The sequence below is a fragment of the Carya illinoinensis genome, chromosome 9, assembly GCF_018687715.1.
Source record: "Carya illinoinensis cultivar Pawnee chromosome 9, C.illinoinensisPawnee_v1, whole genome shotgun sequence".
In the NCBI taxonomy this organism is placed as follows: domain Eukaryota; kingdom Viridiplantae; phylum Streptophyta; class Magnoliopsida; order Fagales; family Juglandaceae; genus Carya; species Carya illinoinensis.
In genome coordinates this window covers 11,496,191-11,519,537 of record NC_056760.1, presented here as the reverse complement: position 1 = coordinate 11,519,537, position 23,347 = coordinate 11,496,191, and the positions used below count along the sequence as shown (strand labels likewise).

Below are 23,347 nucleotides of genomic sequence, written 5' to 3'. Positions count from 1 at the left end.
TGAAGCCGTATGGCTCTAAGGCTACTTTTCAAATTCAAACAGTTTTGCTGCTCTTGCTTGTCCTAAATTCTTTCGTATTAAAAGTAAAAATAAAAATAAAAAAAATTTGAGAATTACTCTTATTATCCATAAACTCTCCCTTATTTTTCACTTTAGATTGTAATTTCTAAAAACTTTCAAGTTACACCCAAAGTAGTACGTATGTTCTTCAATTTGCCTGATTTTTCTAAATGCGCTCAATTAATTAAAACACAATCCAAAAAAACTTTAGAATGCAAGAAAAATACACAAATTCCTCTCAAAATACCATCCAATTTTCTCTCACTCTCTATACAATGAATTTCTAATTATATGATAAGATGAGATTAGAAATATTTCATAAAAAACTGCTACAGATATAAATGGATTATACAAAATAAACCTACAAACTAATGTGACTTCATGGAATCTGTTAGATCTGTTTTATAATAAAAGTAACTTTATAATCTGACGTACCACATCAAGTCACATAAGTTTGTGGGTTTATTTTTATATAACCTCTTATGACTAAAATATTTTCTCATTTCAAATATGTAGAAAAATAGATAATTGGAAAATAAATATATAATGGGCCGTCTTCTAGAAGCACTGAATAAGAATCCAAACCCCTCGATCTTTAGAAAGGCACTAACGGGCCGTTTCCTACAGATAAACGCCCGAGTTAAAGCCCACTCAATGCCCCTCCGTCTTACGGACCGATCTTAGCAGCACATTCTCGAGCGCCACCTGGACCGTTTCCGATTCCTGACTCGCTACTCGTTCCGAGTGTCCGGTGACCGAATTGCGGTGAGATACCGCTGCTTCTGAGCTTCTCACTTCATTCAGCTTTCCAGCATCGCTTTCAGGTTTGTCAAAGAGTTATCTTTGGTTTATGAATCACTTGTTTGAGTTGTTTTGGTTGCTCCATTTGCATTGGTATTTCTGTCGTGAAAACCCTATAACCTTGAAACACTCTAGCTTAGTTTCCAGGAAAGGTTAGGAAAACAAATGCGTAGAAAACTTATAGCTTTTCTTTGCAATCAAGCGGAGTTAGTTTTGCGCTTAAAACTTGGAAGAATTATTTCTTCGTCTTCAGCAATTTTTTTGTTATATTTTTTTTTTTTATGATTTAATACTATTTTTAGATTTAATACATTTGAGAAAACTGAGTGAATACACCATTTAAGCTTAGTGAAACTGTAACAGAAATGAAACCGAAGAGGGAACATGATAGTTTGCTGGGGAATGAGGAAGTGTTCACATCAGAATTGAAGATGCGAAGAGTGGTGGAGGAGTCGTCTCCATCACTGCCTCTCATCCCATTGCGAATCCTCTTGCTGGACTAGCAAATTATGACGATGATGATGAGGAGGATGACGACGAAAGGCAATGGAGAAGGCTGATCTAAATGGAGACAGAAAGAAAGAGTATAGGCAACTGGCTGAGCAAATTGGCAATTGAAGTGATCAACAAGCTGATGAAGATGATGCTGATCAAAATGAGCAAGAATACAGTCAAGGAAAGTGAAGCCGGGAGGTTGAGCGCCGGAGGGACTGTCCTTATCTTGATACTGTGAATTGCCACGTATGCTACCCGTCTTGGATACTAAAAAATTTAACAACTCTATGGGGGTATTTCTATGTAAAATGCTTCTTTATATCTTGATGTGTGCAAGTGTCTTGGATTTCTTTTCAATGCATATTAGCAATTGGCACATATCCATTTAAATGCATTTCTAGTCTGTCTCTGTGTGTGTGTGTCATTTCTCAATTACATAGTAGCATTTTAAAAAATTATTTTCATTTGTTCTTCTATGTTTTGCACGTTTTGGATTTTGATTTTGAGAAGTTCCGCTCTGTTTCTCTGTCAAACTTGAATGTGTTCGCATGTTTGGTCTGTGGGAAGTACTATCAAGGAAGAGTGCAAATGTATCACACATATACTCACAGCCTATCAATAAAATTTCTTATTACTTATAAAGAAAAAATATATACTCACAGCCTCGAAGCAGGCCATCATGTTTACATCAATCTTTGAACCGAGCAGGTTTATTGCCTTCCCAATGGATATGAAATTGACGACCTCTCGTTGGATGACATTCGATGTGTACTGAGTCCAAGGTGTGCTATGAATTAGTTTATCAAAAAGAAATTTATACCTTCTCTATTTTACATTGTCCCCCACTCATCCTTTGCAATTCTACTGCATGTGTGTCCATTAAGTTTCTCAGTGATATTTGTGGTAAGGATATGTAATGTTTTCAGTCACACTCTATTGCCTATAACTTATTGATTTCATTTTCTATTATTATTTTCCGGCTACCATATATGCAGGTTTACTAGGGAACAAGTTGAACAACTTGACAAGAACAAGCAATGGTCCAGGGCACTTGATGGTTCTGATTACCTCCCAGGAATGATACCTATCTTTGGTTTCGTACAAAATTGCATTTATGTTCTGTTTTAGAGATTTATTGTATGGAAAAAGAATATTTTGTTGTAAAGATGTTAATTGGACTCTTTGAAGTGTTAATCATGAGTTTGGCAAATTTCAGGTGGGTCTTAACAACATTAAAGATACAGATTTTGTGAATGTCATAATACAATCTTTGATGAGAGTTACTCCTTTAAGAAAAATTTTCCTTATCCCTGAAAATTATAGACAACGCAAATTTCTACTTGTTCATTGATTTGGAGAACTCACACGAAAGATTTGGCATAGACGGAACTTCAAAGGACAGGTTTGTTTCCAGTGATTTCCACAATGAATTAATTCTTCCTGACACGAGATTCATCTTAATCTTTTTTTTAATGTTTAAAGGTGAGCCCACATTAGTTTCTGCAGGCAGTAATGAAAGCCGGTAAAAAACGATTTCGGATAGGTGCAAAGTCAGACCCGGTTGAATTCATGTCATGGTTTCTTAACACTTTTCATAACGATCTTAAAACAAAGAAAAATAAAAGCATTATCTATGATTGCTTTCAGGTTGTCTATGTTATCCTTCTTTTCTTGTTGTTCACTTTGTTGTTTGTGGTTGGATTCGCTGGATTTCACCAGTGCTTATCCAAAATGTACAATATACTTGATAGGGCAAATTGGAGGTAGTGAAAGAGATGCAAAACAAAGCTGTCACTGAGAAGAATGAAAATGGTGACTACCAGAATTTTGTTTCCAACTTCACCGATGGTGGAACCAAACATGAAGTGGTTGTGACTGAAACTTCCAGAATGCCATTCTTAATGTTGGGACTGGATTTGCCCCCACCTCCTCTTTTCAAAGACGTCATGGAGAAAAACATATTACCCCAGGTAGATTTTGATTTCTTTGTTAGTATGATTGCAACATTAATGGGATATATTTTCTGCTCGCATAGCGTGTGCGTGTGTTTGTGTATATATATATTGAAAAAGGTTGATTATAGTCATGGGGTGAAGGGCAGAGAGGGGTTTAAATAATGCTTTCTGTCTTTTAAGCAGTATTTAGAGCGACTTTGATTGGTGGGTAAAATTTAGAGAGGCAATAATAGTGCTCTAGGGTGACTTGGAATCGATGAGTTCTTTTAAGGCCCTGTTCAGTTCTCAGAAAATAACACAAACAGAGAAGGGAAGAGAGAGAGAGGGTTAACTTGGGTTCTTTTCTCATGATTTACATATGCTGCATTCTGCACTGCTTTGGCTCTGTTTAAAAATTGCTCAAGATTGGCCAATCCTATTATGGCCCTATTTAAACAATGCAATCATCTTTTAGGAATAAGAACAGAATTTTGAAGCATTTTCCATTTTGTTTTCTTTTATATTCTGAGAACTAATTGGAGTTATATTATTGTCACACTGAATTAATTTGGCTTGAAGTGAGCTGCCTTCTCTCACAAGGGGTGGAAAGTGAGTACATGGGCTCAAGATTCATCAATGTTTTTATAACTTTCCCATAAAAAATATGAATTTTAAAAAAGTATTGACTGAAACACTAGCATCTGCGTCATTATTTTTATTCCTCGATCAATGTGGCCTTCTTTCTATTGTACCTTAGAGAAAACTTTTGCAGGTTTATGTGCATTTAGTAGTGTTTCTCGAGGACCAAAATTTTCATTTGATTTTGTTATAGGTTCCACTCTTCAACATCCTGAAGAAGTTTGATGGCGAAACTGTCACTGAAGTTGTCCAACCTCGTATTGCATGAATGAGATATTGTGTTACTAGATTGCCCCAGTATGTAATTCTCCGCATGCATCGATTTACAAAGAACAACTTTTTTCGTGGAAAAGAACCCTACATTAGGTAAGATTTCATAAATATATATCAGAGATGTACGCTGAATCTATGGTTATCAGAATATGTGGAACTTGTCCAGCTCATGTACCTTGTGCTAACTGATGTTATGTTTAACTCAGTCAACTTTCCTGTGAAGAACCTGGAGTTGAAGGATTACATTCCTTTGCCAACACCCAAAGAGAGTGAAAAATTACGTCAAAGTATAATTTGATTGCCAATATTGTTCATGATGGTAAACCTGAGGAAGGGTTCTACAGGGTATTTGTACAATGGAACTCAGAAGAACTATGGTAACTGCATATTTAGTATATTTGCGTAAATATGAACGTACACATAACAAATACTGCAACCAACACTTGTGACCTTCAATATTTTCAGGTATGAAATGCAGGAGCTGCATGTTTCAGAAACATTTCCTCAAATGATTGCGCTCTCTGAGGCTTATATGCAGATTTATGAACGGCAGCAGTAATATAGGGGCTCAAGTTTCCAGTGTGGGATGCGCATCGGTTATTTATTAAGTTTAAGCAATGGTATTGTAAATTTTACGGACAGATACATGATGGGAGAGATAGATGTAATTGACCTTCTGAAGTGGGCGATGTGTCTATATTTAGGAAGCTTCCTGACAGAAGGAAAAAGTCATTTGGTTCTCTAGAAATTGAGGCTAGCATGATTCAAAAGAATTCTGAAGGCAAAATATTGTTGTGTTGGAATTTTCGGCAGTCCTGTACGAGTATCTATCATTGTTTGGAGAGGATTTGTTTGAAACGTCCTTGCAAGAAGTGGACAATCTTTATTCGTTTTTACAGTTGGTAGGAAATGCTTTCAGTAGAATTGTCTATTTGATTGTCTTCCTCCTTGAGGATACTTGCTGGAAATGTGGTTGAGCAATGTCTTGGATATGGCAACTAGATTTTGGATGAGAATCCGAAACATTTTCCTAGTTCTTGATATCGGGTTCGGGTGTTATCTATAGTGATAATATAAGCGGCAATCCGAAAGCTACAGTGTTAGGAACAGTAAATATTTTATTTCTCATTTTACCCTTAGTTTTATTTGGCAATTACAGTAGTTTGCATTTTACTTTTATTTCACCGACATTTTTTTTGGTCTTTCTGCCTTCCCACCGACAGTTTGGTTTTTATTATTGTATTTCCGATTTTGCCCTTAATTTTATTGTTTACTTCTTTCTCCTTAGTGTCGTTTTGTTTTGCTGGCTTGATGTTTTTGTCTTTTTACCCTTAATGTTTATCTCTTGATCCGAGAAAGTGAATCGAACTGTAGTTTAAATATCAGCATTTGTTTCATTTCGTCTGTTGAGTTCTCTCGTGCGTTCTGTTCTCTGATTCAGGAATTGTAGGTACGTTTTTATTGTTTTTACCCTTAATGTTTATCTCTTGATCTGAGAAAGTGAATCGAACTGTAGTTTAAATATTAGAATTTGTTTCATTTCATCTGTTGAGTTCTCCTGTGCGTTCTGCTCTCTCGTTCAGGAATTGTAGGTACGTTTTTATTGTTTTTCTTAGTATTCTAAAAATTAACTGTATTGTGTGAATGAATTTGTTACATTATGTAATTACATGATATGCATATGTATTACAGCAAAAAAAAATTGAAAGATAAAAACTATATTTGCATATTTACATATGTTTTTACATAGAGTAGAGCCAACAAAAAAAATTAAACCCATCAAACAAATTCGATCTTTTGAAATTTCATCTTCTGATTTCTTCGTATGTACTGAGAACACAAAAATAAAAAACCGCAGTTAAGAGTAAAAAATTAAAACTCGATTCCAAAATTTTTGAAAAAAAAAAAACTCGGATTTAAAAAATTCCCTCTTAGATGTGAAAAATATTTATACTGATAATATATATCAATACTCCAAAATAATGCACAAATGAAAAATATTTCACCTTCTGGCATGGTCGTGGGCTGCCACGGGTGGCCATTTGCAGCGGATGTGAACTGTGATGCGAGGGAGATGCAACAAACAATAGATCCAACCGAGAAACCCAAAAATATCCATCAGGAAAAACAAAAAGTTTGTCCAACAAACAACAGATCCAACCAACAAACCAAAAATATCGATCAGATAAAAAATTTAAAAATAAAAAAAAAATAAAAAACCCAAACAGAGTGCTTTAATACACACAATGGTGAAATAATACACAAGTGAGAAAGATCTCACCTTCCGTCGTGGTCGTGGGCTGCTACGCGCGGCCATAGGTAGCGGATCTTAGCCACGATGCAAGAAAGAACCAACAAAGAACAAATCCAACCAAAAAATCCGAAAATATCCATCGGAAAAAAAAAAGACCCAAACACAGTGCCTTAATAGACACGAGATGCCGAAATATACAGAGAGAGGCCGTGAGGGATAAGTTGTTGTACAGATCTGAAAAATCCAAACATCAAACAACAAAATAAGACATAACAAGAACAAGATAAGAGAAGAGACAAAAACAAAAACAAAAAACGACAAAGAAAATCAAACAAAAATATATTTGTTCAGATCTGAAAATAAAAACAAAAAAAATTAAAAATCGTAAAGAATAATCTTGATCTAGATGTATAAAAAAGCAACAAAAAATATGTGAAATAAACGGTTCACATCTGAAAGCTTAAAAAAAAATTATTATACTGTAAAGAACAATCTAAATCTAAACCAATAAAAATGAACAAAAAATAAATCAAATAAACGCAAGATATGAGTAATGAGGACGAAAGTGCAAAAGATTAAAAGGAGAAGAAAATACAAATAGAGATCAAAAGAGAAGATGAAAGCTTTAAGAGAGAGAGAGAGAGAGAGAGAGAAAGAGAGAGAGAGAGGACGGCAGCTGAAACGGAAAGGGGGAAAAATGAGAGAATTGGTGTTAAAGATGCTTATATAGGATTGTCTAGGGTTAGAGTAAAAATTACTTTTCTGCCCCTATTGTGTTTTGTTTATTACCGGATTAGGATTTAGATTTATTTACTTATATATCTAGATATATGTACATTTATTTATATACAGACGTTTCAATTATATTATATATATAAATATTTATATATTTATAGTTATATTATATAAATATTTATATAATTATAATCATTTAAACTTTTATTAGATTTATTTACTTTCAATTATCTAGACTTTTAGTCATACTTATATTTTTTATAATTTTAAATAATAATTTTAAAAATAATTTAAATAGTTATGGAAATATAAAAAAAAATTAATTATAAAAATATTATCATACCCACAAAAAAATTATGTAAATTTTTGTTTAAAATATTCACTAGAGTAATATTTCAAAAAATAAGAAAAAATATTGAATAATTAAATTTGTAAATAGAAGTAAAAAATATTTACTGAAAAATAATAAAGAAATATTATTTTAATATAATAGAGAAAAGATAGATAACGAGATATTGGAGGTTTTTGAAAAATGAGTAAAATTTAGAGAAAAATTTTCAAAAATGTCATTTTTTCCTAAATTATAAAGAATTTTATGACAAATTTAATGTTGAATGCCCTTATAACATTACTTTTTTTTTTTTTTTTTTTTTCCAAATTTGTCTATTTTGCTTTTTTTAAGATTTTCATTTGTTTATTCATCACTTAAACCGTTTATATGTTAATATAAGATTAATTTTGAATATTACTTTTTTATTAATATTTTCTTCTAATCATTTAAACTTTCTATTATATTTATTTACTTACAATTATCTATATTTTTTATCATATTCATATTTATTATTGTTTTAAATAATAATTTTAAAAATAATTTAAATAATTATGGAAATATAAAAATTAAATTTAATTATAAAAATATTATCATACCCACAAAAAATGATTTAATTTCTTGTTTAAAGTATTCACTAAAGTAACAATTTAAAAAATAAGAAAAAATATTGAGTTGGTAAATTTGTAAATTGAGGTTAAAAAATAATAATAAAAAAAGAATAGAGAAATATTATTTTAATATAATAGATAAAAAATACGGAATGAAATGTTACAAGTTTTTAAAAAATAAGTAAAATTTAGAGAAAAATTTTAGGAAATCTCATTTTTAGCTAAATTATAAAAAAAATTCTGGAAAACTTAATGTGAATGCCTTTATAAGATTACTTTTTTGTTATTTTCTCAAATTTTTTTATTTTGCTTTTTATAGGATTTTGGTTTCTTTTTTTTCATCATTTACACCGTTTATACATAGTATAAAATTAATTTTGAATATTATTTTTTTATTAATATTTCTTCTAATCATTGAAACTTTTTATTATATTTATTTACTTTCAATTATCTACACTTTTTATTATACTCATATTTATTATAGTTTTAAATAATAATTTTAATAATATTTTAAATAATTATGGAAATATAAAAAATTTAATTACATAAATATTATCATACCCACGAAAAATGATTTAATTTTTTGTTTAAAATATTCACTAAAGTAACAATTAAAAAAATAAGAAAAAATATTAAGTTGTTAAATTTGTAAACAAAAGTAAAAAAATAATAAAAAAAAAGGAATATCTACACTTTTTATTATACTCATATTTATTATATTTTTAAATAATAATTTTAAAAATAATTTAAATAATTATGGAAATATAAAAAATTTAATTATAAAAATATTATCATAGCCACGAAAAATGATTTAATTTTTTGTTTAAAATATTCACTAAAGTAACAATTAAAAAAATAAGAAAAAATATTAAGTTCTTAAATTTGTAAACAGAAGTAAAAAAAAATAATAATAAAAAAGGAATAGAAAAATATCATTTTAATAGAATAGGTAAAAAATAACAAATGAAATGTTTGAGATTTTTAAAAAATAAGTAAATTTTGGGAAAAATTTTGATATAATGTCTTTTTTAGCTAAATTAAATAGAATTTTACAAGAAATCTAATCTCAATACTTTTATAATATTATTTTTTTGTTACTTTCTCAAATTTGTTTATTTTATTTTTTATCAGATTCTGGTTTCTTGTTTCATCATTTGCAATGCCTATATGTTAGTATAAGATTGATTTCATATTTATTTTCTTCATTTTGTACTATTTACTATTAAGTAAAATTATTTTTCCCTGTTGTTTTAACTTTTTGAAATTTCCTGCTTCAGTTTTGACATCTCAATTTGCATTTTGGGTTTCAACTTGAACAGGTAATCTTTTTTAATATTAGTTCTTTTGAATTAAAGATTTATGACAATTTATTCAGTTATTTATTTATTTAGTTATTTCCTTATACATAATATTTAATTGTTACAAACTAATTTACAAAAAAAAAATGCATTACAATAAATTTTAGGATTGATGGACAAATAAACTTAAAATAAAAAAACAAGAATAAAAATTTACAAGAATATTAAAATTTATAAAACTCAATTTAGTTACAGAATGAGATGATTCAACTTGCTGTAGACCTATAAATATTCAACCAATAGAGGTACAAAAACTTTAATATTATCTCCATCGGTCCTGTCCAATATGGGCCTGCACTAGAATGACACAAAAAAAAAAAAAAAAACAAATCTATAACTTATTTTGTTATTTATATCTGTGTAATATTTTTGCTGACAAATTTTTATAACTTAACTAAACAGATTAACAATACAACGAAGCAAACGTGCATCGCACGTTGTACCTCAACTAGTAATTATGAGAAAGGGGAGTAAGGTGCGAGACAGAAAGTAGTGCGGCACAGCTCCGATTTCAATGAAGCAAATGGTCAATTGCTTGAAATTCCAGATGGCAAGGTGGGGGAGCCACGCGTATTTAATTTGAATAATGGTATATGCCAATTCAGGGTGCACAAATCTTCTGTAAGGCATATGAAAAAATAAAAAAGTATATATCATTAAAAAAAAAGAGAGAGAATTTCTTCAAGGGAATCCTAATTTTTTTTTTTTTTCGAAAGGTATATACAGAATTTGGACACCTTAAACTTACAAAGTCATTTTTCATATAATTTTGATTTCTAAAGGACCTTGGGAGTTCAATCACTAAAAAGGAAACTCGATCAAGAACTTGGACACGTGATTGCTAGGGCTTCCTCATGCATGCAGTTTAGTACTTAAAATCAATTGTTGGGTCTCGCAACTCTACATTTCAAACGTGCCCCGCAAATAATGACTGTAAGATACACGAATATTCAATGTAAAAATCGGTGGCATGCCAAAGATGATTACTTTTGAGGTACTATCAGGGCGGTGGCTTCTGAGTAAGTCTGTCTTACAGTAAAGAAAGAGGTATCTATAGAGGTAAAGGATGAGAAAGGCATTTTGTGCAAACCAAGAAATGGCAGACATTTAATGACAGTAAATGAGTTGATTCAGTGGTTACCGAGGCCTAGAGCAAGCAACCCAACCCAAACCAGCTCAAAAAATAAATGCGTTTCTCTCACATTCATGACCCTTGGATCATCATCGAACAATTGTAAGAATTTCCACAGCAGAGTTGGGTGCTGATATGAAGCATTGAATATCTTTCTTACATGCATATCCCAAAGATGAGTCTCGAAGAGGCCCATAACTTTATTTTTATATAGAAAATGGTGGTCTATAAATGAAGAATCTACGAAGAGAATGGCAAAAAGAAATAAATACCCAGCCTGAAAGAAATGGAGGTGCCGGTGCCATTGATGCTGTTGATGATATTGCTGGTGATCTCGCCGGTGGGGATGCCGGCCTGCCCACCAAACGGCGGTGAATGCAAAGACTGTATTATTAGCCAGATGAAGTATGGTTGCCCATCATGCGTGCCACTAATACGCTGCATGGCACGGTGTTTGTGGGGTGGTAGCTCCAGGTCCAACTGTGTGAAGAGGTGTGATTGCAACGGTGGGAGCCCAAAACTCTCCGATTGCAAGAGATGCATGTCACGCTGCAAGTGCAGCTGTGTCGCTTAGACCACCGGTCTCTCTGGGGTTTAATTAGATCATGTATAACCATATCCTTAATCATATGTATTTCCAATCTGTAGAAACATCTCCTTCTCGTTTTTAATTAGATTCTTTTTCGCATTAGCATTTTCTTCCTTCGGCGCAGTAATTGAGTAAGAGAGAGGCAGGGAGAGAGAGAGATGAATTTCCTACCACTTGTTGCTCTGTTAATTTTAATTTTCTTAGAACCCATATATATGCCATCCACCACAATAACAATTCACCTCCAGAACACAAAGCTTATATATATATTATGTATATATGCATTTACACATGGTAAAAGCTGTACCCGACGGAAACCGAACCAAAGGATGGATTCAGGGCTCATTCAGAAACCTCTGCAAGCACCGAAACCCCAAATGCTGCGCACAAAACCTCTCCATCTCGTCACCACCTTTTTCCCTGCAAACCTCCTCCTCCATCTCCGCCACAAGGTCGTCCCAATTCCTCATCAAGCCATCGTATCCATAACCCCAAGGTGTACCCCACGCATGACAATAGTGATCATCGCCCGGCACCTTCGCTTCCGAAATCGCGTCCAGTATCTCCTGCAACCCCACGATCCGACGGCTCACCTTCCTCCTCGCGTCCCTTAACGTCGGATCAATACCGGGCACCGAGTCCAGCCTCAGTAACAGCGCCATCAGCGCCTCGTTCATCCTCAGCCTCGCGCGTTCGTCGCTCCTGACGGCGTCCACAGTCTCCTGCAGTTGAATCGAGCGTTGTAGCTGGTCGGCTTCGGAGTTTACGGCCGAGATTTTTTTGTACAGTTTGCGGATGGTGTGGGCACGGTAGGTAGATTGTATCTTGGCGGCGGCGTTGGATTGGAATTGGTGGGGAAGATGGACGGTGACGGGGATTTGAGCGGCTTCGGAGAACTGGATGGGAATCTCAGTGACAGTGTGATGGGGTGGAGAAGTAGAGTGGTCCTCATTATGGAAGGCAAAGGTTACAGTGGTAGAAGAGGATGAGAAGAAGCTGCCCTTGCGAGAGGATTTCATTTCTTGCCAAAGGATTATCTGAAGTTGAAGGGAAAGTGACAGATATTGAAGCGTGGGTGCGATCGAATTTAAGTATTATAAATATAAGGATCTAATATAATATAATATATATTTTTTTATTTTTGCAAAAAAAAAAAAAAAAACGAAAAAAATAAAAGTGAATGTATTGTTACTGTAACGGTAGTAAAAGCTTATTGAACTCTGTTGGCGCGTAACACGAATCAGTGGCGTGACGACCGTCCGTTTGGAAACGGGACCCGCGTTCTTCTTCTTTTTGACCAATGGACAATGAACTTGCTTTTATCACATGCAAAGTTCACTTTCTTTTGCGGCTAATACATCCCATTAGCCTCTTTCTAAACGGTATGTTTTGTCTGGACGATAGTATACATATTATTAACTTTCTCCATATTATTAGTAAAAGAGAAATGCTAACCACTCTAATATCATCCCTCTCATCCACAATATGTTGACACGATGCTAACAATTAGTAGAATGCGCCTGCGATGAGATGTAGTATATTCCACGAGTCAAAATCAAAACCAAATCCTAACAATTCCAGTAAAAACCTAAAGCCAAAGAATGCATGATTTATGGCACGCCACTAAAAGGCATCTTCATCAAACAGTTTAACTGTTTCATGATTCATCAAGTAGAGTAAACAAAGATTACATGACCAGTGACAAAATGGCATCAAATCTATTCCAGCTCCGGCAAATCCAATTCACATTGAGGTGATGAGAGATTTTACCGAACCCAACATTATAACCATTTCCCTGAAATGATGTAAAGTTCAAGCATTTAGTTCTACAAATTTTTAAATTTAGTATGCTTTAAAGAACATGATGCATGAATTCTAAAGAGTATGATAGTCAGAATTAAGAGGACTAGAGAAACTGTATGATTTTAAGAACCTTGCAAAATCCAGTAAAAATGACTTCATCTCCATCTTCTAGGAATTTTCGAGGTGTCCCATTCAAGGATAGTGGTTTCTGTCCATTCCACGTTAACTCTAGCAAGCATCCAAGAGATTCTGGCTCCTGTCATGGGAGGCACAAGTAGTGGCTGAACTTATCTTTTGTACAAACCAGGAATTGCAGGCTTCAAAGTTAAGTTACAGTCATTTGAATACAAAATTAAAAAAACTTCAGCATTATGACTGTACGAAAGTAAAATTAAATATAACAGATAAGATGAAACCATACAGGTCCTCTGATGGTCCCAGTTCCAAGGAGATTGCCAGGCCTTCAGTTGCAACCATTAATGGTGTGGTGAGCAAGCTGTTGAGTTAATGTCCAATAACTAAATACAAGTAAAAATAATTCAAGATGCCTAACAGAAGCACCAACTCATAATATACACAACTGCAAAAATATGTGTATATAGAATACCAAAAAGGAACTATCTAAAGCTTTCTATTTACTGGGAAGTTATGAACATTCTGTTGATTGTAAGAGAGGATGAATGTAATGTAACTCCTTACAAATTTTTGAAATTGCTTTTTGTGACCACACATGAATCTTTGTGTCCAGCAGGTTTAATTTGAACCTTGCAGCAAAAGTACAGTTTGATCATTCTCTTGAGAATGCAATCATTTTTGGAACAGAAAATTGATAACTTGAAACAGAGGAACACTGTATCATGATATAGAAGGCAGACAATCTGCAAAACGAGAGCATTGAAGTATATACTACCTCCAATGCAATGTCATAGTTCTTGGATATTTTTCAGCCAGATATGGCAAAGGAGGAGGGTCCTGCAATTTAAAGCACACGTCATATAGCATGTTGCCACACCAGAAGACATTCAGCGCAAGAAATTAGGAGAAAATAGAATGAACTAAAAATTACCTGTTTAGGAGCATCACAAGCAAAAGGTTCAAGAGCATCTAACGTTACAATCCATGAGGATATTGCAGTACCTAAAAAGAGTATGTAAACTAAATTGATTCAGTTCTCCATAGACTAAAGAATCACTGGTAAGCAAAGTACACGTGCAATCCTTAGTGAGACAGCAGGTAGGCATAGTGTGTGTATCCTGACCTTCAAGTTTGCCAGATGAATTTTGAAGATTGGAGTAATAAAATTTCATCTTTTTACCAAAACTGTTTCCAAGAAAAGGGACGAGAGGCACATATTCCCATGCCTTAATGTCTGTAGCTGTCAAAACCAACCTCTTATCAATATAGCATCAAATATCAGACAAAGAAGACCACTGAAATGAAGCACCAAAGGGTATTAATACCACTAACTGATAGTTGGCATGCATGACAATAGTCTCTGAAGCAAAGCACGAGCTTCCTTCCAAGCAGGACGTCCCATAGCCAGGAACTTGTTTAAATCAGGCTGGAAATAAGAACGTGGCAAATTGCAAACAATTCGTAAACACTTTCTGTCCAAACAGTCTAGTTAACTTTTCTACATAGCAGGAGATAAAGAGCATATATTCTGCACCGAATATTTGCAATTCATGGTAATGCAACAAAAATGTGGTGATACGGGCAATCATCAGCTAGCTATAGCCGTCGTCTATGTTGTTCTTGCAGTGAGTTTTCCCTTTTCTAGCACCAAGTTTAACACCGCAATCGAAAAAATTTTAATAATTAAATAAAAAATTCAGAAGGCTCTTAAAATCCCCGGCCAATCTCTTAATGAATTGGAAACTTCAAACTAAATTAAATAGCTCTAAAAAGCACTAACTAGTAGATGTTTGCTTTCGTTTCTTATCCTCCGGTTTCGGAGCAACAAAAAGAGTTGTACCGACGTTCATGTCACCAGAAATTGTACAAAACTTCATCTCTCGAAAACTTTATTCCACAATAACATGCATGCATGAGCACTGATACACTGGCAATACGAACCTGAGAGAAGCAATCGGGGTTCTTCAGGATTGGGGCGTCGAAGAGCCCGGAAGAGGCGATCACGGACAAATCCAGAACGTAGTCCCCGATCGCCACGCCCGGTCAAGCCGCCGAAGCGGGTTGTGGCTTGAACACTCCGTAGGGGAGGTTTTGGATGGGAAGTGGGAGTCGGGATGGACTTTGATGAAAGATTTTCAAAGCCATTCTGGCCCAGAAAAAACCTTCGACGCTCGGATGAGTAACCACGGCTGGAGGGTGAAGGTTACCTTCTGGAGTTTGGATGAGTAACCACGGCTCGCAGCAAGGTTTGGGCTTATTATCCTGCTACAGGGAAGCCCCCTGTATTGCACCGAAAGTCGAAAACGCACGAATGGTGCCGAGGCGGGATAAGTGCATAAAAACAAGAGAAAAGGGATAATGATGCGCACCAAATTTGAACAGTACTCTAAAATCTAAGTATGCACATCAATATAGGTTTTTTTTTTTTTTTCCTTTTTAAAAGTATTTTTAAAATATCTTTAATTTTTAAGAAAAGAATACATTTTAGTAATAGTTACTTTCTTACTCATAATTTTTTTTTTTAAAATATAGAATATATATATTTGAGAGTGATACTAAGGAACATGATACGCTCGTGCACAAAAGAATCATTTTCCAAAGAAAACAAAAAAACAAAAAAAAGGTCAAAACGGAAACTTATTGTACAACTTCTCACGTCTCCCTCCTCCTGAACAACTTCTACCATCCTCTCCCGCCCAGGTTCGCGAAAATAAATCAAATAAAAGTTTCTCACGCTCTACTGATTCGCCCATCCTCACAGTAGCATTGTGCGCGCTCAAGGGAAGGTAATCACCTCTCTCTCACCCTGATTTGTGTAATACGTGTGTAAGAGAAGGGATCTATAAACATATTTTTCTGGCTAAAATACGTGTGTAAGAGATCTGTAAACATATTTTTTTTGGGTAATCTTCTTCATTTGTACTTAGTCATTTTAACAAAATTGATAGCATCCATTTTATCTTTATTTGTATGTGTATACTTTCACCTTCTGCAGCTAAAAAAAAAAAAAATTGAAAGAAAAATGCAGAGCAGCAGCCATGACCAAGATTTGCAGTATTTTTTTTTTCTTAAAGAAATCCTTTTTATGTACATCCTCGAAGTTTAAAGTTGACTTGATAGTTTTTGGTTGTGGATTTGATGTGAAATTGGAAGGAAGTGTTAAAAATAGATCTTAGACCAATGGATTAGGTAAAAACAGATCTGGTTTTAGTTTGATTTTGGACTGAGAAAATGTGTTTTATGGATTGGTCTCTGTTGTTGGTTATCTAATTGTTGCTTTTATGAAATAAATGATTTTGGACAAAGACCCTTTTTTTTATATGTTTTCCTTCAATTAGCAAAAAAATGCTTCTTTTTTACCTGTTGGGCTGGATTTTGAGTTCATAAATTGAGCATAGAACTGCATGGATCGCTACATGGATTAAAGCAAATGTGTTCTATATTGTTGACTCGGAAGAAATTTTCTTTGTTTTCTTAGGTTGTGCCCACCTCTAAGGGTCAAGCTCTTGCTGATGAGTAAAGCGTCAAGCTTTTGAAACTGTAAATGGCAACAAGCTGTCAAGAAGTGGAGGAGGTTTTCTTCTCAATAGCAAGGGATATTAAGCGCAGGCTCGCAGAGACTGATTCAACACCCACAGGTGCCTAGCAGAGATCGCCCGTATATGTTTCCATCACTTGGATGGTTTTTGGTTGTCTCACTGGAATTTGTATTGAACAATAAAAAGTTTGTTATTTGATGTGTTTTTAGAATTGAAACTTTTATTGAACTGTTATTTAAGCATGATGGGTTGTGAGGAAACAATTTTTGAAAGTCTGTTGTAACATGAACAGCTGGTTTGCTTGCGCTACAAAGGTGAATTACAAAAGTACAATGATTGTCTAAAACTAATGAGTCCTCAGTTTGAAACTGATTAGTACAAAATACGCCTAATACAATACATTAAGAGTTTTACTACGTACAAGTACAGTCGCGCACTAATCTGTGTACTAATACTGATTTATTTATACTTAAAATTTAAATCAACACTGTTTTCGATAAAATTTATTTTTTGACCAATCACATCATATTGATACACAGATTAATGCACAATTGTGCTTGTACCTATATTTTTCCATACATTAATTAGAGCTTTCTACAGTGATGAGAATGATCATGAGTCCTCAGTCTGAAACTTATTTGTACAAAATATGCCTAATACAATACATTAATTAGCATTTTCTACTTATCTTTTCAAGACTTTTATCATCCTTTTTATGAAATTGAGGCTCTCTCTTCGCCTTTCAACTCAATGGGTAGCTCATGACAATCCCAGCCAAGTACAAAATTCACTTTGGAGTTTTGAAGGAGTTGCTCAAAGATAAAGAATAAAATGAAGGTATGAACTGAATTTTATTTTCTTAACATATATACATTCGCAGGTTCATAAAAAATAAACTAAATCCACAAGCCTAGTGTGTCAAATAAAGGTAATTTTGTCATTGTTACTTAGGAGTTTGATATGCTTATGTGATACTGGTATGAACAAAAAAATAAAAAACAAACAAGAACTCTCATCATGTCAAATAAAGTTTAGCCAGTATATATATAGTTTTGTTACGTACAAGTAAAGTCGTGTACTAATCTGCGTATTAATACTGATTCCGTTATATTTAAAATTTAAATTAGCACTATTTTCAATAAAATCTACTTTTTGACTAATCACATTAGATTGGTGTACATATTAGTACACATTTGTGCTTGTAACTAGATTTTTCCATATATATTTAATAGCCAAAACTAGGTTTAAGAGACTTAGGCCCCATTTGATTGTTAGATTCAACTGAGATCAACTTAATTCAATCTAATTTTAAGTTAAGTCTAACATTCAAACACACAACTCTTAAATTACCAAAGTCATTTCAATTCAAAACCTCTTTACAAGTGGGACTCATAACATTTTTCAACTCAACATCTCTTTATACATGGGACCTATAACCTTTTTTAACTTCCCATAAATATTTCTAAATTTATCTTAATATTCAAACATATCTAAACTCATCTTAATTAGATCCCACAAAACTCACTCCACCCTATCAACTTATTACTATTCATAAAAAAACTTAACTTATCTCAACTCAGCTCAATATCCAAACACAACTTTTAATGTCTTGCTCCGTCCGGCCACAATATTAGTATGATTTCATTATTCTTATATGACCAAAATTACATTAGCATGATTTCACTTTCCTGGCATGCATGTACCATGTATTACCTGCACTCTGTTTCTCCTCCAAACCAACGTAACTTGTGGCAATAACGCATTTTTAAAATTATAAACATTTTATTGGAACCCCTCTCTTTCAGTTTAAACAAGAATTCAGACAAGCATCGTGGAAAAAAACTTCACGGAACGTTCAAAATTGGACCCTTCATGGTCAGAAAACTCCACAAATCAGAATGTAGAAAAAAAAAAAAAAAGAAAAAAAAAATCCTTTATAAAACTCATTTTTTTCAAAGGCAAAAAGATATATTTTTCAAGATTGAAGCAAATAATCCAAACAGAGCCACCACAAACAAACACAGTAGTGACAATGATGTATTATGCAGAAAACTAACCAAACATCAAATGAACCAGTACATGGTCCCAATAAAACAAAAATTAGAAAGACATTCAAACCGACATTTATATCCTTAAAAGCGAGCTTTTTCTACTCAATAATTTAAAGACTAAAACGACAAAACCTATAGCTAAAAAAAAAAAAAAAATCAATTCGCCAAATTTACAAAATTAAACAAAACAAGAAAAAATAAACCAGCAAGATACACGTCTCATCTAAAGAATCCTTCAAAAAAAAAAAAAGGAAAAAAAAAGGACATGATCGACTTGTAGCATCAATTTTATCGTTAACTTATTTATTTACACACCCCTATCAAATTCAAATCTAGATTAAAAAAAAAAAACTAGGTTAAAGCTAAAATTTTCCCCCAATTTCTCCAAGGTCGCTTGATTCTCTACGGAAATGTTTGTTGAAATCACATGCATGTATACGTGTACACAACGGACGTAGAGATCAGAGAAAATTTTAGAATCAAATAGATGAGCAAAAAATGAGAGGATTCGGCGCACACACACAAATGCATAAAGCGGTAAAAGATGGGGAAGATTGAAGTACCTATGTTATATTTTTTAGACCTCTCACAAACAAATACTCAAAAAATCAAATTAATATAACTGGTTGTAATATGTAATTAATATTGAACAAGAGATAACCAAAACTTCAAAAAAATATATGATTAACGTGATTAGTTTATTTTTCTATTTTAAACACTTTAGAAATATGAAATCACAGTATATACTCATGCAAGATAAAAAAGAAGAAGCAAGAATAATAAAAGAAATGTGAAATCAACACAAGCAATTACGTGGTTCGACCCTAATGGTCTACATCCATAGTTGGAACAATCTAGGAGTCTTTATTATTGAAGAATGCATCAAAACTTGAGTTTATAATTACTTACAACCATTGATCACCGTACAAAATATAGATTGACTTTCTCGTATTATCTTCTAACGAAACCACACCATAAAACACACTTGATCATCTCCTCAAGCTCTAATTTGATCTTGGAAAAACTAGGGTTTGAAAAACTCATTCCATTTCTCTCTAAGATGATCGCGGCTTCAAGATAGGTAAAGTGACTTTTTGCTCTCTCTGCTTTACACAAGGAAGGCACACTTGCCTTTATGTACAAATCCAGGGATTTACAACTTTGTCATTTAACCAATATTACAAAAAATGTCATTAACTTAAATGCATAGAAATGGAAAAATGGCAACGTCATATACAACACTTTTAAAAGCTTGACATATCTTCAACAAATCTCCACCTTGATGAGTCTTGTATCCTTGCAAAGTGATCTTCTTCTTCCTCTAGACTGTATTAGCAAAGTAATCTGAGCTCTAATAGCTCCCCATATTAATCAAATTTAGGTAATGCCTAAACTTGGTAGCTGGTAGGGATTTTGTCATCATATCAGAAGGGTTTTCCTCAGTTGGAACCTTTTCTACTTTAACCTCTCCTGAAGTTATTACTTCCCTCACAAAATGAAGTCGAATGTCTATGTGTTTAGACCTTTCGTGGTATATAGAATTCTTGGCAAGATGTATAGTGGTTTGGGATAACCCTTTAAATATGTCTAACTCATGTGAAAAACCATTTAACCACATAGCCTCTTGTATTGCTTCTGTCATAGCAATATATTCAATTTTAGTTGTTGATAAAGCAACTACAGATTGTAAATTAGCTTTCCAACCAATAGCCCCTCCAAATGCTGTTAATACATACCAAGTCATGACTTTCTGTAACAAGTTAGCGACATAGTCAAAATCCAAAAATCCCTCTAACTCACTCCCCTGTTGCACATCCCCTCTAAACCTCAAACTTAGACACTGTATTTCAACTAAGTACTGTAATACCCACTTTATAGCATGCCAATGTGGCTTCCCAAACCTACTTACCATGCTAATAGCATAGGTTAAGTCAGGTCTAGAGCACACCATAGCATATATGATGCTTCCCACCATGCTTGCATAGCGTATACCTTGCATAAATCTAATGTCTTTCTCGGTTTTAGGGGCTTGGTGTAACAGCCCGCTAGAAATTCAATTGTGAAATTTCTATTAACTTTAAGAATCTAGTGAAAACCCCATAAGTTTTCACGAATCCATTAATCATATAGGTTTTTGTCTAACTACATAGTTAGTGTTATTATTTACTATGGTATCAGAAGTGTGTTTTTGATTATTGGAGATAGTTAGAAGTGTCAAAATGTATTATGGTTTGTGCCATTAGACTCGGAGGGTTATTTAAAGTCTTATGGCGCAATAACATTTTTTCATATTTTCGGTCAAAACGTCTGTTTAAAACTGTAGATATTATTGGATAAAAAGAAATATCTTGAGGTAATTTTCGTGGATATTATTGGGTAAAAATATCTTGAGTTGATTTTTGTAGATATTATTAGGTAAGAGAGTCCTACACTCCACTCTCACTCCGGTAAGAGAGTCCTACACTTAACTCTCACTTCGGGTAAGAGAGTCCTACACTTAACTCTCACTCCAGCCTCATCTCTTCCATATCTTATCCAAAAATATCTCCAGCCATCCCTCCCCACGAAATTATCTTCATTTATGCTTTCCATTGAAAGAATACCAAACACTCTCTCTCGGACAGCTTTTAGGAGTTCTTTTGCACACCCATTTCGAAGCTTTTGTAAGTGTTTTATCATAAAGTCTCCTTCATATAAGTTGTTCCTCTTTGAGTCTAGTTTCCGTATATATATTTTTCGTATCATTCCATGGTCATTTGGTCGGTCAAAAGTATTTTTAACCATAGAAAGGTCATTCTGGGCGTGAATCTGGAGAGTATGTTATAGTTTGGAGTTTTTGACCAAGCTAATGGATAGATATTGGTCCGAAATTTTTATGGAGTATTTTTAACATGTATATATGACTATTGGTTGAGGATTTTTGCATGATTAAAGGTTTTGATGAAAGATTTTCTTAGATTTAGAAACTTAGAAACTGGAAGAGGAAAAACAGTTTCTGTTTTGAGAAAGTTTAACTCTTTGGTGGTCTAAACCTATTCTAATGACTTTAATAATTTTATTGGAGGATCCTAAACATCTTATATACATGTTATATTATTATTTTGAAGATATTTGATGTTAGTTTCAAAGATATGAAATTTTATGCAAAGAGATATTCAGATAAGCCAAAGTGTGGATATTCTTGGCTAAATTTATGTTTTGATTAATTTCTAACCATGTGATCTTGAATTAGAAGCTTGTATATGTTTTCGGACATCTTTTTAAACCATGTAATGGTTTGGTTTGAAGATCATATATTTATAAGTCATAGATCAAGAGATTTATCAAAACTAGTTGAGGAAAAAGTTTCTGTTTTTGGACTAAGTATAAAACCAAAAACTCCAAATGTTATTTTGTGATTTTGGTGACTTTAGTTTGATGATTTAAAGCATGGTTGATGTTAGGATGATATTATGAATATGTTAGAAGTAAGATTTGATTTTTGAAATTCTTGGAGATGTTTTGATTTAAGGTCAAAACTTGTGATTCAAGTGCTTGGATCTTTTTACAAAAAAGTTTGGTGTTAATTATTAGCTTTTTCTAAATGGATGTTTTAAGTATGATTTTGAACTTAGGATTGGAAGATGTTTGTTGCAAAATTTTGGTTTAAGCATGAGTTTTGAAATTAGAAGGAATTGCAACAAAAATCAAGGGAAATGGCCTATGGATGTTTCGGCCATAATGTGTTCTTCATAGTTGTGTTTTGTTTTAAATTTTTCTGAGTTGATATTTAAGTTTAGGACAAAATTTACATGAGGAATGTAAATTTTGGAAACTTTTGGAGTTAGTATGCAAAATCCTTAAGTTATGGGTAAAACGGTCATTTTCCCACATGTAGAGAGTAAAATGAAAATTTTACTCTTTAAGTTAGTATTTTCCATATTTCAAATTATTAGTGATTTAGTTCTAACTTTTAGAATCACTAATTACAGTTCCTCGTGATCGCACTTGAAGTTTTATAAGAAACGCGGAGATCGAGGTAAGTTAGCTTTTAACTTACTAGCAGTCTACTGTGTATGTGTGCTAAGTAAAAGAATTACAGTGTATGTATGTATGTTATCATATATGTCATGCCATGCCAAGATATCATGTAATTGTCTATTATACAGAATTTATTTTGTCATCAATTTTTATCTGTTACACAATATATTCTGTTATGTATTACTGTACATTACAAGTATGTCATGCTAAGTATGTCATCTATTACATGTAAGTCAAGTCATGTAATATTCACTGTTGCAAGTATGTCATGTTAAATATGTTGTCTATTATATGTTATGCCATGTTACGAAATGTTACTATCTCAAGTTGGTTATGTATTTCAAATTATGTTCAAGTCACGATATGTTACGTCAGGGCTTCAGTCCTTTCATATTCCAGTCACGTTTCATCTTGAGTATATTCAATTTATGTAGAATACATGGGGCCACAACAACTGTGGAGTATGTATTTAACTGCATAGTGATGTATAGAATACATGGGGCCACAACAACTGTGGAGTATGTATTTAACTACAATTGTGATGTGTAGAATACATGGGGCCACAACAATTGTGGAGTATGTATTTTTAA

General features: G+C 33.3%; 2 protein-coding genes, 1 long non-coding RNA gene and 2 pseudogenes across 3 annotated transcripts; 3 read left to right on the top strand and 2 right to left on the bottom strand.

Moving 5' to 3' along the window:
• Positions 1-678: 678 nt before the first annotated feature.
• On the top strand, positions 679-5,238 carry LOC122276611 (annotated as a pseudogene).
• A 5,447-nt stretch (positions 5,239-10,685) lies between these two features.
• LOC122277774 lies at positions 10,686-11,311 on the top strand. Its single transcript, XM_043087906.1, has one exon. The coding sequence runs from the start codon at positions 10,907-10,909 to the stop codon at positions 11,192-11,194; it is 288 nt and encodes a 95-aa protein (XP_042943840.1). The 5' UTR covers positions 10,686-10,906; the 3' UTR covers positions 11,195-11,311.
• A 61-nt stretch (positions 11,312-11,372) lies between these two features.
• On the bottom strand, positions 11,373-12,285 carry LOC122277773 (BAG family molecular chaperone regulator 5, mitochondrial). Its single transcript, XM_043087905.1, has one exon. It carries the CDS (start codon positions 12,226-12,228, stop codon positions 11,545-11,547), a length of 684 nt encoding a protein of 227 aa, XP_042943839.1. The 5' UTR covers positions 12,229-12,285; the 3' UTR covers positions 11,373-11,544.
• A 430-nt stretch (positions 12,286-12,715) lies between these two features.
• LOC122275621 lies at positions 12,716-15,505 on the bottom strand (annotated as a pseudogene).
• Positions 15,506-15,760: 255 nt separating this feature from the next.
• Positions 15,761-17,032, top strand: LOC122277723. The gene is made up of 2 exons (XR_006229102.1): positions 15,761-15,933; positions 16,626-17,032. It is a non-coding gene; the product is annotated as an uncharacterized LOC122277723 (long non-coding RNA).
• Positions 17,033-23,347: the final 6,315 nt, after the last annotated feature.

What these genes read in the sequence shown, in the direction of transcription:
- LOC122277774 (XM_043087906.1), top strand. Translation starts at nt 10,907, where the DNA reads ATGGAGGTGCCGGTGCCATTGATGCTGTTGATGATATTGCTGGTGATC.
- LOC122277773 (XM_043087905.1), bottom strand. Translation starts at nt 12,228, where the DNA reads ATGAAATCCTCTCGCAAGGGCAGCTTCTTCTCATCCTCTTCTACCACT.